Genomic DNA, 20,629 nt, shown 5'->3' with positions numbered 1-20,629 from the left:
AATACACTACATACATACATTACACTATATACACACACTACACTATATACACACACACAGCTCATCAGAAGATCACCGCCCGGAGCATGGTCCTCTGCACAGCCGCAGTGTGCAATAAAGCAATGATCCGGCCGCAGTGTACACATCGTATACTACACTACATACATACATTACACTATATACACACACTACACTATATACATTACACTATATACACACTACACTATATACACTACACTATATACACTAAACTATATACACTACACTATACACACACACACAGCTCATCGGAGGATCACCGCCTGGAGCATTGTCCTCTGCACAGCCGCAGTGTACACATCATATACTACACTACATACACACACTACACTATATACACACACTACACTATACACACACACACACACACACACACACAGCTCATCAGAAGATCACCGCCCGGAGCATGGTCCTCTGCACAGCCGCAGTGTGCAATAGAGCAATGATCCGGCCGCAGTGTACACATCGTATACTACACTACATACATTACACTATATACACACTACACTATATACACTACACTATATACACACACTATATACACACTACACTATATACACACTACACTATATACACACACTACACTATATACACACACTACACTATATACACACACTACACTATTTACACTACACTATACACACACACACACACACACACACACACACACAGCTCATCGGAGGATCACCGCCCGGAGCATTGTCCTCTGCACAGCCGCAGTGTGCAACAGATCAATCATCCGGCCGCAGTGTACACATCGTATACTACACTACATACATTACACTATCAAAACAAAAGCAAGAGAGGCGATCTGCGGTTCAATACATATTTTTATTTGTATAAATTTCCATAAAAATGTGGATAAGTGAGGGGAGGAAAACAACGGTATACATCACCGCAAACTTTTAGGTACAGAGTAAATTATGCCAAATATCTTCAGTAATGCAAGATATAAAGTCATATCCAACAAGAGTGGAAGTCCTATGATTAGGAGAAAGACCACATCAGGTCAATGCATCAATCAATTCCCGCTAGAACACCAATTGATAGGCGAAATAAGCCATATCCATAACAATCCATATAAATATCCAAGCAGGAAGGATTGAGACAGGACCTAAGATGCGGAACAAACTCCAAATGTTATCAGTAGTTATAATGTCAATTGCGTATTGGATGCACATCCATATTCATGCATAAAAAAGAATTATCAATGGATGATTTATATGCATATGGATGTGAACCACACACAATATTCAAAGCGTATGGGGAAACCGCAGAAATTAAGACATAAGATTACCCCACAGGCATTCCAGTGTGCTAATCCACATCCACATGCCTATGCACTACAACCAAGGTTACCCATGTGCTGATCCATACGACACTGTATTTACTGCAAGCTCTGTTAAGGAGGTCGCAACATACAAACTCCATATATGGAAATTCCAAAATTAGTTTGCATGTATATAGTCCAAATTTCGTAAAGGATCAATACACATGAGAAACAGCGGCATAACTAACAATATAGAAATACCACATATACGATTGTACGCATGCAATTGCATGTACCTACATTGGAGTTCCCATGGAAGTCAATGGAATATCTTCCATGGAAGTCAATGGATGAATCATACAGAAGAGAGTATACACAAAAATTACCTCACAATAAGGCATACTACTGTATTAGTACCCATTCATATGCCCATGTATCACAACCCAAGTTTATCAATGTGTTGATCCATAAAGGACCCCATTCTCTGCAAGCTCTAATAAAGAGGTCACAACATACAGACACCATATATGAAAAAATTCAAAGGTGATTTGCATGTGTATAGAACAAATTTTATACGGGATCAACACATATGACAAACAGCGGCGTGGGCAAAAATATGTGAAATATCCTACATGCAATTACACACATGCAACTGCATACACACACACCGAAATCCCCATGGAAGTCAATAGAGTATCTTCCATGGAGGTCGATGGGTGTCTCATACAGGATGGAGTGCAGAGGTTAATGATATATGCCTATATAGATACATGCACCAAAAGATAAAAACCACAGCAAGTGGACACACATAAGCTATAGTATCATGATCCGGTGCAGACACACCACATAGGCATAACCTCACAGCAATTACTAGTCGTGTGCTTGCCAAAACGGAATTGTTGAATGAATCACAAGCCACAGCACGTGCAAATGTTAGGGCAAAAAAGCATCTAGCACCACGGGGCAATATGGCCAATAGTGCCACCGGGTAGCAAGGATTAAAGCACCAACACTACACAAGCGCTACTGGCCGGCGACCACCATCTCAATTACAAGGGAAAAGGATTATATTCCCACCTAGAGGGGCTAAGCCCACTCTCTGGACAGACAATATGAAGAATAAGACATTACCTAAGATGTATAGTTTGCAGGTGGAATGCGCCCGATGCGCATTTCGGAGTGTACCTTCGTCAGGGGGCGTGACCGGAACATAGGGGGGTGCCGTTAAAATAGGCCTTCATCCCCCAGCTGATTGGGCAGATCATCAGACGCATCCGCCGCCGGCCGACCGGAAGTCCCGCCCCGCAAGCGCGTCATGGCCCCACAGGACGCCGGGTAATAACACCCGGCGTCCCCGTAGCCATAGAGACGCACCCGCGGGAACAGGACTCCCAGGCAAGCGGCGCATGCGTCAACCACCCAGCCAGGAGGGGGATAAAATAGAAATAGAAGATATAATCTGTCGGGGCTGTCAATGCAGGGAAAAGGCACAGGAAGAGACCCACTAATTACCTCAGCGGAACATAGACGTACCATCAGTTCCATCTTAATACTGATTATATAGTAATAGTCATATAATGATGCCATACAAGATAAACACATACATTATATACAGTACATCAATAAAGATAATTGCACAGTACACAAATTACATATACTGCATAAATAGAAATAAGCATATGTTTATCATAGCCAATATTTTGAAAAAATATATATCTATATATAGAAAAAGATATACAAAGCTGATGAAGAATAAAAATAAAAACTGAGGAATATCCAGATGATACACTGCAGTCGGGGGGAATCCATCCATGTACACATCCCATATATACAACATGATGGCAAGAAATCAATCGCCAGTACAGATGACACGTACCAATATTTACTACCATTGGGCCTAAAAAGTGAATTAAAAACAATTAAAATCAAACAAACACCACAACAATTACAGAAACGAAGTAAAACTCATGTTTTCATTAAGGCCCTGGGGCTGCACTGTACGAAGACGCCAAATCCATTGCGTCTCCAATTGGGCCAGTCGCTGACTGACTCTACCCCCGCGAACATCCACTTCCAAGACATCAATTCCACGGACTAAAAACCCCTTCGAATCACACTCATGGAAGAGTTTGAAGTGCCGTGGAATTGTCTTGAGAGTGGAAATATCAGTATGTTCCCGTGCGGCTTCTATTCCCAACACGTGCTCACGAACCCGAGTTTTCAACTGTCGGGTCGTGAGCCCAATGTAGATCTTGGGACAGGGACAAACTCCGTAATAAATTACAGACTTTGATTCGCACGTGATCCTCTTTCGGATAGTGTAATTCCTCACAGAGGAAGAATCACAAAAGGTACTTGTTCGCAATACGTTGGGACAAGCCACGCATTTCCCACATGGTGAGCAACCAGTCCTAACGGCCGGCACACTGGGGAACAAAGGACGTGGACTACTTTCATGAAGGCTATGAACCAAGTAGTCCTTTAAATTTTTGGCTCTGCGTAGAGTAATCTGTGGTCTTGAGGGTAAAATTTTGGCCAATATAGAATCAGCCTGTAGAATTGGCCAAGACTTCAACAAAATATCACGAATATCAGAATGTGCAGAGCAGTAATTAGTAATAAACCTAATAGTTGAGTCACTGCTCTGCACCTTCTTTGAGTACAGCAAATCATTCCTCACGGAATACTTAGCTCTATGATATGCACGTTTGATCGTGCGTTTGCTGTACCCCCTCTCCGAAAAACGCTTAGTTAAATCCGCCGCCTGTAGCTCAAAATCACAATCATTAGAACAAAGACGGCGGATACGGAGAAATTGTCCAACAGGTATAGAACGGATCATATGTGGGGGATGAAATGATGACGCATGAAGTAATGTATTCGTCGCTGTAGATTTACGATGTAAATTGGACTGTAAACAGTCCTTGGAATCCCTGTACACCAGCACATCCAAAAATGCCACGGAATCAGCTGAGCTTTGATACGTAAGACGGATGTTGCGGTCATTGGAGTTCAAATCGTCGACAAACAATAAAAATAAATCAATAGACCCCTGCCAGATGAGGAAAATATCGTCGATGTACCGAGTCCAAAGAAGGACTCGGCCCATCGACGACTCCAGATCTGCCAGGGGGAGGTCCCTCTCCCACAGCCCCAGGAACAGATTAGCGTAAGCTGGCGCAAAAGAAGCGCCCATTGCTGTGCCCTGGAGCTGGAGATAGAAGGACCCCTTAAAAATAAAAAAATTGTGCGTCAACGCGAACTCCAACAACCGCAACACCAAATCCACAAAACTAGATGACAAATTACTCATACTCAGATAAAATCTTACTGCTCTGATTCCGTCAGCATGTCGGATACTGGTGTACAGGGATTCAACATCACAAGATGCTAAAAGAGAGTCTTTACCCACATATAATCCGTCTATTCGTCTCAGAAAATCACCCGTATCCTGGATAAAGGAAGGAAGATTCCTAACAAGTGGCTGAAGTTGGTCATCAAGCCACTTATTGATGTTCTCAAGGAAGTTCCCATTTCCTGAAATAATTGGGCGACCCGGAGGAGAGGAGGAGTTTTTGTGTATTTTTGGTAATAAGTATAATGTAGCAATCCTAGGTTCAGATACAATCAAAGCCGACGCCAATTCAGGGGAGATAATACAGTCATCTTTAGCCGCATATATAATCTGCTTGAGTTCTGTAACATATTTACCAAGGGGGTTGAATGTTAGTTTCTTATAACATGTATTATCCCTTAATTGGCGAAACGCCTCTTTCTCATATGCAGATGTCGGCCAGATGACTATATTTCCCCCTTTATCCGCGGGCTTCATTGTAACATCTGGCAGCCGTTGCAACTCCTGAAGACGATCACGTTCAATCTTAGACAGATTATCAATCCTGACCCGACTAGACAAATTTTCGAGGTCTTTAGATACCACCTGTACAAACAAATCAATGTTTGCACAGGAGGATAACGGTAAAGATTTTTTAGAAGAAGGTTTAATGCAAGATGGTACCTTACCTCCCTCACCAGCTCTATGTTCAGATTCTAACTCAGATAGTATTGTTAGCGCCGCTTGTTCTTTTTCTGTAGGAAACAAAATTCGAGATGTGTCATCGAAAAAGTATCTTTTAAATAGAAGAGATCGAGCGAAAAGATGTAAATCTTTGGTCAGTGTGAACAAATTTAGCCCAGCCACTGGTGAAAAGGATAAACCTCTAGACAATAGGGATAAATCAGATTTACTAAGTATATGTGAGCTAAGATTAATCACCTTATTGTCAGCGTTGTTATTGGGTCCTTTAGGTTTTTTATACCAAGGAGGCTGATATCTAGGAAAACCACCACCGCCATATGTCGCTCCCGATCTAGTACTGGAATCAGATGCTTCAGATACTTCACTCAAAGAGGATGTATTGGACTGGGCAGAGGGACGTCTCGTTCCCTCCTGGATGGCAAATGGTTTACGCCAGAAGTAAACTTTATTCTCAGAAAAATCCTTCTGGTCACGTCTAAACTTCCTCAGATGAACATCTCGAATTTGTTTCACAAGGGAGTCAACCTTCTTCATAGCCTCAGAATCATATTTGTCAGCCTTGTCAGGAGGGCAAATAGACCGAAAGGAGGTCTGTTTTTGATCAATGACAGAATCCATCTTGGCAATATTAGAGGTATTCAAGTCTATCAGGAGTTGCATAAGACTGAAGGAGCAACCATTACACATATCCTCCCATTTTGATATGAAGTCTTAGTCCTCAACCACAAAGGTCGGTGTTAGTCTCACCCTAAGACCACGTGGTATTAATTTTTTATCCATGTATTTGGTCAAGAGTAACCTGCTCCACCAAAGGCGTGTACGTTTGCTTAGAAGAGAAATAATCTCAGAAAACATGAGATCTAAATCCGGTCCACTACTAATCTCATTATCCGTGGAAACCTCACCAAACACTTGGTCCACTTGATTCAACCATGACGATTCCATGGCCTTATAGTCCATTTTAAATATACCTAGGTCTGTGCATAACACAGTAAGAAGAACAAGAGTAAAAATGGGTATGAATATCTGCATATTATACTTTAAATAGAATGATGTACATAGACAATAAAGATCATATAGAAAGCGGTTTCCCCATACGCTTTGAATATTGTGTGTGGTTCACATCCATATGCATATAAATCATCCATTGATAATTCTTTTTTATGCATGAATATGGATGTGCATCCAATACGCAATTGACATTATAACTACTGATAACATTTGGAGTTTGTTCCGCATCTTAGGTCCTGTCTCAATCCTTCCTGCTTGGATATTTATATGGATTGTTATGGATATGGCTTATTTCGCCTATCAATTGGTGTTCTAGCGGGAATTGATTGATGCATTGACCTGATGTGGTCTTTCTCCTAATCATAGGACTTCCACTCTTGTTGGATATGACTTTATATCTTGCATTACTGAAGATATTTGGCATAATTTACTCTGTACCTAAAAGTTTGCGGTGATGTATACCGTTGTTTTCCTCCCCTCACTTATCCACATTTTTATGGAAATTTATACAAATAAAAATATGTATTGAACCGCAGATCGCCTCTCTTGCTTTTGTTTTGGTTTTTCCCTCAGCGATTTGGTTCATGTATTTAGTCCTTCTGCGTTTCCTATATGATCTTTATTGTCTATGTACATCATTCTATTTAAAGTATAATATGCAGATATTCATACCCATTTTTACTCTTGTTCTTCTTACTGTGTTATGCACAGACCTAGGTATATTTAAAATGGACTATAAGGCCATGGAATCGTCATGGTTGAATCAAGTGGACCAAGTGTTTGGTGAGGTTTCCACGGATAATGAGATTAGTAGTGGACCGGATTTAGATCTCATGTTTTCTGAGATTATTTCTCTTCTAAGCAAACGTACACGCCTTTGGTGGAGCAGGTTACTCTTGACCAAATACATGGATAAAAAATTAATACCACGTGGTCTTAGGGTGAGACTAACACCGACCTTTGTGGTTGAGGACCAAGACTTCATATCAAAATGGGAGGATATGTGTAATGGTTGCTCCTTCAGTCTTATGCAACTCCTGATAGACTTGAATACCTCTAATATTGCCAAGATGGATTCTGTCATTGATTAAAAACAGACCTCCTTTCGGTCTATTTGCCCTCCTGACAAGGCTGACAAATATGATTCTGAGGCTATGAAGAAGGTTGACTCCCTTGTGAAACAAATTCGAGATGTTCATCTGAGGAAGTTTAGACGTGACCAGAAGGATTTTTCTGAGAATAAAGTTTACTTCTGGCGTAAACCATTTGCCATCCAGGAGGGAACGAGACGTCCCTCTGCCCAGTCCAATACATCCTCTTTGAGTGAAGTATCTGAAGCATCTGATTCCAGTACTAGATCGGGAGCGACATATGGCGGTGGTGGTTTTCCTAGATATCAGCCTCCTTGGTATAAAAAACCTAAAGGACCCAATAACAACGCTGACAATAAGGTGATTAATCTTAGCTCACATATACTTAGTAAATCTGATTTATCCCTATTGTCTAGAGGTTTATCCTTTTCACCAGTGGCTGGGCTAAATTTGTTCACACTGACCAAAGATTTACATCTTTTCGCTCGATCTCTTCTATTTAAAAGATACTTTTTCGATGACACATCTCGAATTTTGTTTCCTACAGAAAAAGAACAAGCGGCGCTAACAATACTATCTGAGTTAGAATCTGAACATAGAGCTGGTGAGGGAGGTAAGGTACCATCTTGCATTAAACCTTCTTCTAAAAAATCTTTACCGTTATCCTCCTGTGCAAACATTGATTTGTTTGTACAGGTGGTATCTAAAGACCTCGAAAATTTGTCTAGTCGGGTCAGGATTGATAATCTGTCTAAGATTGAACGTGATCGTCTTCAGGAGTTGCAACGGCTGCCAGATGTTACAATGAAGCCCGCGGATAAAGGGGGAAATATAGTCATCTGGCCGACATCTGCATATGAGAAAGAGGCGTTTCGCCAATTAAGGGATAATACATGTTATAAGAAACTAACATTCAACCCCCTTGGTAAATATGTTACAGAACTCAAGCAGATTATATATGCGGCTAAAGATGACTGTATTATCTCCCCTGAATTGGCGTCGGCTTTGATTGTATCTGAACCTAGGATTGCTACATTATACTTATTACCAAAAATACACAAAAACTCCTCCTCTCCTCCGGGTCGCCCAATTATTTCAGGAAATGGGAACTTCCTTGAGAACATCAATAAGTGGCTTGATGACCAACTTCAGCCACTTGTTAGGAATCTTCCTTCCTTTATCCAGGATACGGGTGATTTTCTGAGACGAATAGACGGATTATATGTGGGTAAAGACTCTCTTTTAGCATCTTGTGATGTTGAATCCCTGTACACCAGTATCCGACATGCTGACGGAATCAGAGCAGTAAGATTTTATCTGAGTATGAGTAATTTGTCATCTAGTTTTGTGGATTTGGTGTTGCGGTTGTTGGAGTTCGCGTTGACGCACAATTTTTTTATTTTTAAGGGGTCCTTCTATCTCCAGCTCCAGGGCACAGCAATGGGCGCTTCTTTTGCGCCAGCTTACGCTAATCTGTTCCTGGGGCTGTGGGAGAGGGACCTCCCCCTGGCAGATCTGGAGTCGTCGATGGGCCGAGTCCTTCTTTGGACTCGGTACATCGACGATATTTTCCTCATCTGGCAGGGGTCTATTGATTTATTTTTATTGTTTGTCGACGATTTGAACTCCAATGACCGCAACATCCGTCTTACGTATCAAAGCTCAGCTGATTCCGTGGCATTTTTGGATGTGCTGGTGTACAGGGATTCCAAGGACTGTTTACAGTCCAATTTACATCGTAAATCTACAGCGACGAATACATTACTTCATGCGTCATCATTTCATCCCCCACATATGATCCGTTCTATACCTGTTGGACAATTTCTCCGTATCCGCCGTCTTTGTTCTAATGATTGTGATTTTGAGCTACAGGCGGCGGATTTAACTAAGCGTTTTTCGGAGAGGGGGTACAGCAAACGCACGATCAAACGTGCATATCATAGAGCTAAGTATTCCGTGAGGAATGATTTGCTGTACTCAAAGAAGGTGCAGAGCAGTGACTCAACTATTAGGTTTATTACTAATTACTGCTCTGCACATTCTGATATTCGTGATATTTTGTTGAAGTCTTGGCCAATTCTACAGGCTGATTCTATATTGGCCAAAATTTTACCCTCAAGACCACAGATTACTCTACGCAGAGCCAAAAATTTAAAGGACTACTTGGTTCATAGCCTTCATGAAAGTAGTCCACGTCCTTTGTTCCCCAGTGTGCCGGCCGTTAGGACTGGTTGCTCACCATGTGGGAAATGCGTGGCTTGTCCCAACGTATTGCGAACAAGTACCTTTTGTGATTCTTCCTCTGTGAGGAATTACACTATCCGAAAGAGGATCACGTGCGAATCAAAGTCTGTAATTTATTACGGAGTTTGTCCCTGTCCCAAGATCTACATTGGGCTCACGACCCGACAGTTGAAAACTCGGGTTCGTGAGCACGTGTTGGGAATAGAAGCCGCACGGGAACATACTGATATTTCCACTCTCAAGACAATTCCACGGCACTTCAAACTCTTCCATGAGTGTGATTCGAAGGGGTTTTTAGTCCGTGGAATTGATGTCTTGGAAGTGGATGTTCGCGGGGGTAGAGTCAGTCAGCGACTGGCCCAATTGGAGACGCAATGGATTTGGCGTCTTCGTACAGTGCAGCCCCAGGGCCTTAATGAAAACATGAGTTTTACTTCGTTTCTGTAATTGTTGTGGTGTTTGTTTGATTTTAATTGTTTTTAATTCACTTTTTAGGCCCAATGGTAGTAAATATTGGTACGTGTCATCTGTACTGGCGATTGATTTCTTGCCATCATGTTGTATATATGGGATGTGTACATGGATGGATTCCCCCCGACTGCAGTGTATCATCTGGATATTCCTCAGTTTTTATTTTTATTCTTCATCAGCTTTGTATATCTTTTTCTATATATAGATATATATTTTTTCAAAATATTGGCTATGATAAACATATGCTTATTTCTATTTATGCAGTATATGTAATTTGTGTACTGTGCAATTATCTTTATTGATGTACTGTATATAATGTATGTGTTTATCTTGTATGGCATCATTATATGACTATTACTATATAATCAGTATTAAGATGGAACTGATGGTACGTCTATGTTCCGCTGAGGTAATTAGTGGGTCTCTTCCTGTGCCTTTTCCCTGCATTGACAGCCCCGACAGATTATATCTTCTATTTCTATTTTATCCCCCTCCTGGCTGGGTGGTTGACGCATGCGCCGCTTGCCTGGGAGTCCTGTTCCCGCGGGTGCGTCTCTATGGCTACGGGGACGCCGGGTGTTATTACCCGGCGTCCTGTGGGGCCATGACGCGCTTGCGGGGCGGGACTTCCGGTCGGCCGGCGGCGGATGCGTCTGATGATCTGCCCAATCAGCTGGGGGATGAAGGCCTATTTTAACGGCACCCCCCTATGTTCCGGTCACGCCCCCTGACGAAGGTACACTCCGAAATGCGCATCGGGCGCATTCCACCTGCAAACTATACATCTTAGGTAATGTCTTATTCTTCATATTGTCTGTCCAGAGAGTGGGCTTAGCCCCTCTAGGTGGGAATATAATCCTTTTCCCTTGTAATTGAGATGGTGGTCGCCGGCCAGTAGCGCTTGTGTAGTGTTGGTGCTTTAATCCTTGCTACCCGGTGGCACTATTGGCCATATTGCCCCGTGGTGCTAGATGCTTTTTTGCCCTAACATTTGCACGTGCTGTGGCTTGTGATTCATTCAACAATTCCGTTTTGGCAAGCACACGACTAGTAATTGCTGTGAGGTTATGCCTATGTGGTGTGTCTGCACCGGATCATGATACTATAGCTTATGTGTGTCCACTTGCTGTGGTTTTTATCTTTTGGTGCATGTATCTATATAGGCATATATCATTAACCTCTGCACTCCATCCTGTATGAGACACCCATCGACCTCCATGGAAGATACTCTATTGACTTCCATGGGGATTTCGGTGTGTGTGTATGCAGTTGCATGTGTGTAATTGCATGTAGGATATTTCACATATTTTTGCCCACGCCGCTGTTTGTCATATGTGTTGATCCCGTATAAAATTTGTTCTATACACATGCAAATCACCTTTGAATTTTTTCATATATGGTGTCTGTATGTTGTGACCTCTTTATTAGAGCTTGCAGAGAATGGGGTCCTTTATGGATCAACACATTGATAAACTTGGGTTGTGATACATGGGCATATGAATGGGTACTAATACAGTAGTATGCCTTATTGTGAGGTAATTTTTGTGTATACTCTCTTCTGTATGATTCATCCATTGACTTCCATGGAAGATATTCCATTGACTTCCATGGGAACTCCAATGTAGGTACATGCAATTGCATGCGTACAATCGTATATGTGGTATTTCTATATTGTTAGTTATGCCGCTGTTTCTCATGTGTATTGATCCTTTACGAAATTTGGACTATATACATGCAAACTAATTTTGGAATTTCCATATATGGAGTTTGTATGTTGCGACCTCCTTAACAGAGCTTGCAGTAAATACAGTGTCGTATGGATCAGCACATGGGTAACCTTGGTTGTAGTGCATAGGCATGTGGATGTGGATTAGCACACTGGAATGCCTGTGGGGTAATCTTATGTCTTAATTTCTGCGGTTTCCCCATACGCTTTGAATATTGTGTGTGGTTCACATCCATATGCATATAAATCATCCATTGATAATTCTTTTTTATGCATGAATATGGATGTGCATCCAATACGCAATTGACATTATAACTACTGATAACATTTGGAGTTTGTTCCGCATCTTAGGTCCTGTCTCAATCCTTCCTGCTTGGATATTTATATGGATTGTTATGGATATGGCTTATTTCGCCTATCAATTGGTGTTCTAGCGGGAATTGATTGATGCATTGACCTGATGTGGTCTTTCTCCTAATCATAGGACTTCCACTCTTGTTGGATATGACTTTATATCTTGCATTACTGAAGATATTTGGCATAATTTACTCTGTACCTAAAAGTTTGCGGTGATGTATACCGTTGTTTTCCTCCCCTCACTTATCCACATTTTTATGGAAATTTATACAAATAAAAATATGTATTGAACCGCAGATCGCCTCTCTTGCTTTTGTTTTGGTTTTTCCCTCAGCGATTTGGTTCATGTATTTAGTCCTTCTGCGTTTCCTATATGATCTTTATTGTCTATGTACATCATTCTATTTAAAGTATAATATGCAGATATTCATACCCATTTTTACTCACATACATTACACTATATACACACTACACTATATACACTACACTATATACACACACACACACACACACACACACACACACACACACACAGCTCATCAGAAGATCACCGCCCGGAGCATGGTCCTCTGCACAGCCGCAGTGTGCAATAGAGCAATCATCCGGCCGCAGTGTACACATCGTATACTACACTACATACATACATTACACTATATACACACACCCACTATATACACTACACTATATACACACACTACACTATACACACACAGCTCATCAAAGGATCACCGGCTGGAGTATTGTCCTCTGCACAGCCGCAGTGTGTAACAGATCAATCATCCGGCCGCAGTGTACACATCGTATACTACACTACATACATACATTACACTATACACACACACACACACACACACTATATACACTACACTATATACACACACTACACTATATACACTACACTATATACACACACTACACTATATACACAGTATACTATATACACACACTACACTATATACACTACACTATACACACACACACACACACACACACAGCTCATCAGAGGATCACCGCCCAGAGCATGGTCCTCTGCACAGCCGCAGTGTACACATCATATACTACACTACATACATACATAACACTATATATACACACACACTACACTATATATACACGTACATACACACACTAATATATATATATATATATATATATACACATACAGTACACACTACACTATATACACATACAGTACACACTACACTATATACACATACAGTACACACTACACTATATACACATACAGTACACACTACACTATATACACATACAGTACACGCTACACTATATACACACAGTACACACTACACTATATACACACAGTACACACTACACTATATACACACAGTACACACTACACTATATACACACAGTACACACTACACTATATACACAGTACACACTACACTATATACACAGTACACACTACACTATATACACAGTACACACTACACTATATACACAGTACACACTACACTATATACACACTACACTATATACACAGTACACACTACACTATATACACATACAGTACACGCTACACTATATACACAGTACACACTACACTATATACACAGTACACACTACACTATATACACATACAGTACACGCTACACTATATACACATACAGTACACGCTACACTATATACACAGTACACGCTACACTATATACACATACAGTACACACTACACTATATACACATACAGTACACACTACACTATATACACATACAGTACACACTACACTATATACACATACAGTACACACTACACTATATACACATACAGTACACACTACACTATATACACATACAGTACACACTACACTATATACACACAGTACACACTACACTATATACACATACAGTACACACTACACTATATACACATACAGTACACACTACACTATATACACACAGTACACACTACACTATATACACACAGTACACTATATACACATACAGTACACACTACACTATATACACATACAGTACACACTACACTATATACACATACAGTACACACTACACTATATACACATACAGTACACACTACACTATATACACATACAGTACACACTACACTATATACACATACAGTACACACTACACTATATTCACATACAGTACACACTACACTATATACACATACAGTACACACTACACTATATACACATACAATACACACTACACTATATACACATACAATACACACTACACTATATACACATACAGTACACACTACACTATATACACATACAGTACACACTACACTATATAAACACAGTACACACTACACTATATAAACACAGTACACACTACACTATATACACATACAGTACACACTACACTATATACACATACAGTACACACTACACTATATACACATACAGTACACACTACACTATATACACACAGTACACACTACACTATATACACACACAGTACACACTACACTATATACACACACAGTACACACTACACTATATACACACACAGTACACACTACACTATATAAACATACAGTACACACTACACTATATACACATACAGTACACACTACACTATATACACATACAGTACACACTACACTATATACACACAGTACACACTACACTATATACACACAGTACACACTACACTATATACACACAGTACACACTACACTATATACACACAGTACACACTACACTATATACACACAGTACACACTACACTATATACACACAGTACACACTACACTATATACACACAGTACACTACACTATATACACACAGTACACACTACACTATATACACATAGTACACACTACACTATATACACATAGTACACACTACACTATATACACACAGTACACACTACACTATATACACACAGTACACACTACACTATATACACACAGTACACACTACACTATATACACATACAGTACACACTACACTTTATACACACAGTACACACTACACTATATACACACAGTACACACTACACTATATACACACTACACTATATACACACAGTACACACTACACTATATACACATACAGTACACACTACACTATATACACACAGTACACACTACACTATATACACACAGTACACACTACACTATATACACATACAGTACACACTACACTATATACACTACACTATATACACTACACTATACACACACACACACACACACACAGCTCATCAGAAGATCACCGCCCGGAGCATGGTCCTCTGCACAGCCGCAGTGTGCAATAGATCAATCATCCGGCCGCAGTGTACACATCGTATACTACACTACATACATTACACTATATACACACTACACTATATACACTACACTATATACACTACACTATACACACACACACAGCTCATCAGAAGATCACCGCCCGGAGCATGGTCCTCTGCACAGCCGCAGTGTGCAATAGATCAATGATCCGGCCGCAGTGTACACATCGTATACTACACTACATACATACATTACACTATATACACACACCCACTATATACACTACACTATATACACACACTACACTATACACACACAGCTCATCAAAGGATCACCGGCTGGAGTATTGTCCTCTGCACAGCCGCAGTGTGCAATAGAGCAATGATCCAGCCGCAGTGTACACATCGTATACTACACTACATACATACATTACACTATACACACACACACTATATACACTACACTATATACACACACTACACTATATACACACACACACAGCTCATCAGAGGATCACCGCCCGGAGCATGGTCCTCTGCACAGCCGCAGTGTACACATCATATACTACACTACATACATAACACTATATATACACACACACTACACTATATATACACGTACATACACACACTAATATATATATATATATATATATATATATATATATATATATATATATATATATATATATACACGCACACACACACTACACTATATACACATACAATACACACTACACTATATACACACAGTACACACTACACTATATACACACAGTACACACTACACTATATACACACAGTACACACTACACTATATACACATACAGTACACCCTACACTATATACACATACAGTACACACTACACTATATACACATACAGTACACCCTACACTATATACACATACAGTACACCCTACACTATATACACATACAGTACACACTACACTATATACACATACAGTACACACTACACTATATACACATACAGTACACACTACACTATATACACATACAGTACACACTACACTATATACACATACAGTACACACTACACTATATACACATACAGTACACACTACACTATATACACTACACTATATACACACAGTACACACTACACTATATACACACAGTACACACTACACTATATACACATACAGTACACACTACACTATATACACACAGTACACTATATACACATACAGTACATACTACACTATATACACACAGTACACACTACACTATATACACACAGTACACTATATACACACAGTACACACTACACTATATACACACAGTACACTATATACACACAGTACACACTACACACACACAGTACACACTACACTATATACACACAGTACACACTACACTATATACACATACAGTACACACTACACTATATACACAGTACAATATATACAGACACTGCACTATATACAGTCTGCAACAAACTATCCTACATTCATGATCTGTTCATCACTAATAAACTCTCCTTCCTCGCCATCACTGAAACCTGGCTCACCCTCTCTGACACTGCCTCTCCTGCTGCACTTTCTTATGGCGGTCTCCAACTCTCTCACACCCCCCGCCCCAGTAACAAGCATGGTGGAGGAGTTGGTTTGCTCCTGTCCGACCAATGCTCCTTTACACCAATTCCACTACCACCCTCTGTTACTCTCCCCTCTTTTGAGGTGCACTCCGTACGCATCTACGCCCCCTCCAACCTTCAACTGGCTGTCATTTACCGCCCTCCAGGACCAGCCACTGCCTTTTTTGACCATTTCACCACCTGGCTACTACACTTCCTTTCCACCGACATCCCCACCATCATCATGGGTGATTTCAATATCCCCATTGACACTTCCCACTCATCTGTCTCCAAACTTCTAACACTCGCTTCCTCCTTCGGCCTCACCCAATGGTCTTCTGCAGCCACTCACAAAGATGGCCACACGCTGGACCTCATCTTCACTCGCCTCTGTTCCCTATCTAACCTCTCTAACTCACCTCTCCCCCTGTCTGACCACAACCTACTCACATTCTCTTCCCTCTCTTCTCCAAGTATGCAACCCCCCCTCCACAAATTTTCACACCCTCGCAGAAATATCAAACACCTTGATTTACACGCCCTTTCTCAGTCCCTTCTCCCCCTCACAGACATTGCATTTCTACATGATGCAGATGCCGCTGCAACTTTATACAACACTACAATCTCTGCAGCTCTCGAATCAGCTGCCCCCCTCACACACACCAAAACCCGCACAATCAACAGGCAACCCTGGCACACAAGGCAGACTAAAGAACTTAGACGGGCTTCCAGAATTGCTGAGCGCAGATGGAAGAGGTCTCATTCCACTGAGCACTTCATTGCATATAAAGAGTCCCTCCCCACTTTCAAGTCCACACTCACTGCTGCAAAACAAACCTACTTCTCATCCCTCATATCTTCTTTCTCTCACAACCCTAAACAGCTATTCAACACTTTCAATTCTCTCCTCCGTCCTCCGGCACCACCTCCCTCTCCTCTCATCTCAGCTGAAGACTTTGCCTCTTTCTTCAAGCGGAAGATTGACAACATCAGAGCAAGCTTTGGCCCACAATCACCACAGCCCCTCATCATAGCTACTCATCCCTCTTCCTCCAAATCCAGCTTCTCCACCATGACAGAAAACAATCTCTCCACTCTACTCTCAAGATCACATCTAACCACCTGTGCACTGGACCCGCTCCCATCGCACCTCATCCCCAACATCACCGCAGTCCTCATCCCAGCCCTAACCCATCTCTTCAACCTATCACTAGCAACTGGTGTATTCCCCTCATGCTTTAAACATGCCTCTATTACACCCATCCTCAAAAAGCCCTCCCTTGACCCATCCTCTGTGTCAAACTATCGCCCCATATCCCTTCTCCCCTACGCCTCAAAACTACTGGAACAGCATGTCCATCTTGAATTGTCCTCATACCTCTCCTCCTGCTCCCTCTTTGACCGGCTTCAATCTGGCTTCCGACCACATCATTCTACCGAAACTGCCCTAACCAAAGTCACCAATGATCTACTAACCGCCAAAGCCAAGCGACACTACTCTATCCTCCTCCTCCTGGACCTGTCTTCTGCCTTCGACATAGTAGACCATTCCCTCCTACTACAGATTCTCTCATCTCTGGGCATCACAGACTTGGCCCTATCTTGGATCTCCTCATACTTAACCGACCGAACTTTCAGCGTCTCCCATTCTCACACCACTTCCTCATCTCGCCTCCTATCTGTCGGTGTCCCTCAAGGCTCAGTTCTTGGACCCCTGCTGTTCTCCATCTACACCTTCGGCTTGGGACAGCTCATAGAGTCCCACGGCTTCCAGTATCATCTCTATGCCGATGACACACAGATCTACCTCTCTGGACCTGACATTACCTCTCTACTAACCAAAATACCACAATGTTTGTCTGCTATTTCATCCTTCTTCTCTGCACGATTCCTAAAACTTAACATGGACAAAACAGAGTTCATTGTCTTTCCTCCTCCTCACTCATCTCCTCCAACAAGCCTTTCCATCAAACTTGATGGTTGCTCACTCACCCCAGTCTCACAAGCTCGTTGCCTTGGAGTGACCCTCGACTCTGCTCTATCCTTCAAGCCACACATCCAAGCCCTCTTCACCTCATGCCGATTACAACTCAAAAATATCTCCCGGATCCGTGCTTTTCTTAACCAAGAATCTGCAAAAACATTAGTGCATGCCCTCATCATCTCCCGCCTCGACTACTGCAACCTCCTGCTCTGCGGCCTCCCTTCCAACACTCTTGCACCCCTCCAATCTATCCTAAACTCTGCAGCCCGCTTAATCCACCTCTCCCCTCGCTACTCCCCAGCCTCGCCACTCTGCCAATCCCTTCACTGGCTTCCCATCACCCAACGACTCCAGTTCAAAACATTAACCATGACATACAAAGCCATGCACAACCTGTCTCCTCCCTACATCTGTGACCTAGTCTCCCGGTACCTACCTGCACGCAACCTCAGATCCTCACAAGATCTCCTTCTCTGCTCCTCTCTTATCTCCTCTTCCCACAATCGTGTACAAGATTTCTCCCGTGCATCCCCCATACTCTGGAACGCTCTACCTCAGCACATCAGACTCTCCCCTATCGTGGAAAGCTTCAAGAGGAACCTCAAGACCCACCTCTTCCAACAAGCCTACAACCTACAATAACCCTCAGCCCAGTAGACCACTGCGCAACCAGCTCTGTCCTCACCTATCGTACCATCACCCATTCCCTGTAGACTGTGAGCCCTCGCGGGCAGGGTCCTCTCTCCTCCTATACCAGTCTGTCTTGTACTGTTAATGATTGTTGTACGTATACCCTCTTTCACTTGTAAAGCGCCATGGAATAAATGGCACTATAATAATAAATAATAATAATAATAATAATAATATATACACACAGTACACTATACACAGTATACTATATACACACACAGTACACTATACTATATACACACACACGCATACAGTACACCATACACTACACTATACTATACACTGTCCACTGTATATACACACACACAGTACACTGTATATACACAGGCCGCGGCCGCTGACATATCCGGGTGTGGGCAGCGCTGTCACTGCTCTATACACAGGCACCGGACACGCTGTCGGGAGGCGGCCCTGTCTGCACTGCTCCCCGGGGGCGGCTCCGGTCTTTTGAGGATACATATACCCCTCCCCCACACACGGTGTAAAGGATACCGGGTCTGCCCCGGGCCGCGGCCGCTCCATGTCTCCGCTCTCCTCCCGTCAGGCCTGCGCTCCCGGCCTCACAGCCCCGCCTTCTCCATTTGACGTCATTACGCACGACTGCTGGCTTTGCTGCCACCTTGTGGTAAGAAACCGCAATGTGATTTGACGTGCTGCTGTCACGTGACTTCTGTCCTCCCTGTATCACGTGGCCTCCGGGCGCTCTGTGTCACGTGACCCGTGTCCTGTTGCTCCGGGAACGCGACTGTAAGCCTACAGGTCCCATCATGCTCAGAGAGCCGGGTCAGTCCGGGCCGGGGCTGCAGTGTCAGTGCTGAGCACAGCAGACGTGTATAGCGCTAGAGGTGCAGTGTCCGATCTCACCATTAACCCTTCTCACCCCTCGCCG

The 20,629-nt window shown here is 42.2% G+C and overlaps 1 protein-coding gene across 1 annotated transcript in view; it reads right to left on the bottom strand.

Annotated features, from left to right (window-relative positions):
• LOC142250241 (inositol polyphosphate 5-phosphatase OCRL-like) overlaps positions 1-20,354 on the bottom strand; it is a 45,296-nt gene extending 24,942 nt beyond the window's left edge. The window contains exon 1 of the mRNA XM_075322370.1: positions 20,233-20,354. Coding sequence (XP_075178485.1) covers positions 20,233-20,262 — 30 coding nt within the window. The 5' untranslated portion in view covers positions 20,263-20,354. The remainder of the gene's footprint in view (positions 1-20,232) is intronic.
• Between the last annotated feature and the right edge of the window lie 275 nt (positions 20,355-20,629).

The sequence above is a fragment of the Anomaloglossus baeobatrachus genome, chromosome 9, assembly GCF_048569485.1.
Source record: "Anomaloglossus baeobatrachus isolate aAnoBae1 chromosome 9, aAnoBae1.hap1, whole genome shotgun sequence".
NCBI lineage: Eukaryota > Metazoa > Chordata > Amphibia > Anura > Aromobatidae > Anomaloglossus > Anomaloglossus baeobatrachus.
Note: the sequence above shows the minus strand (reverse complement) of the source record. Positions and strands in the feature narration are given on the sequence as shown.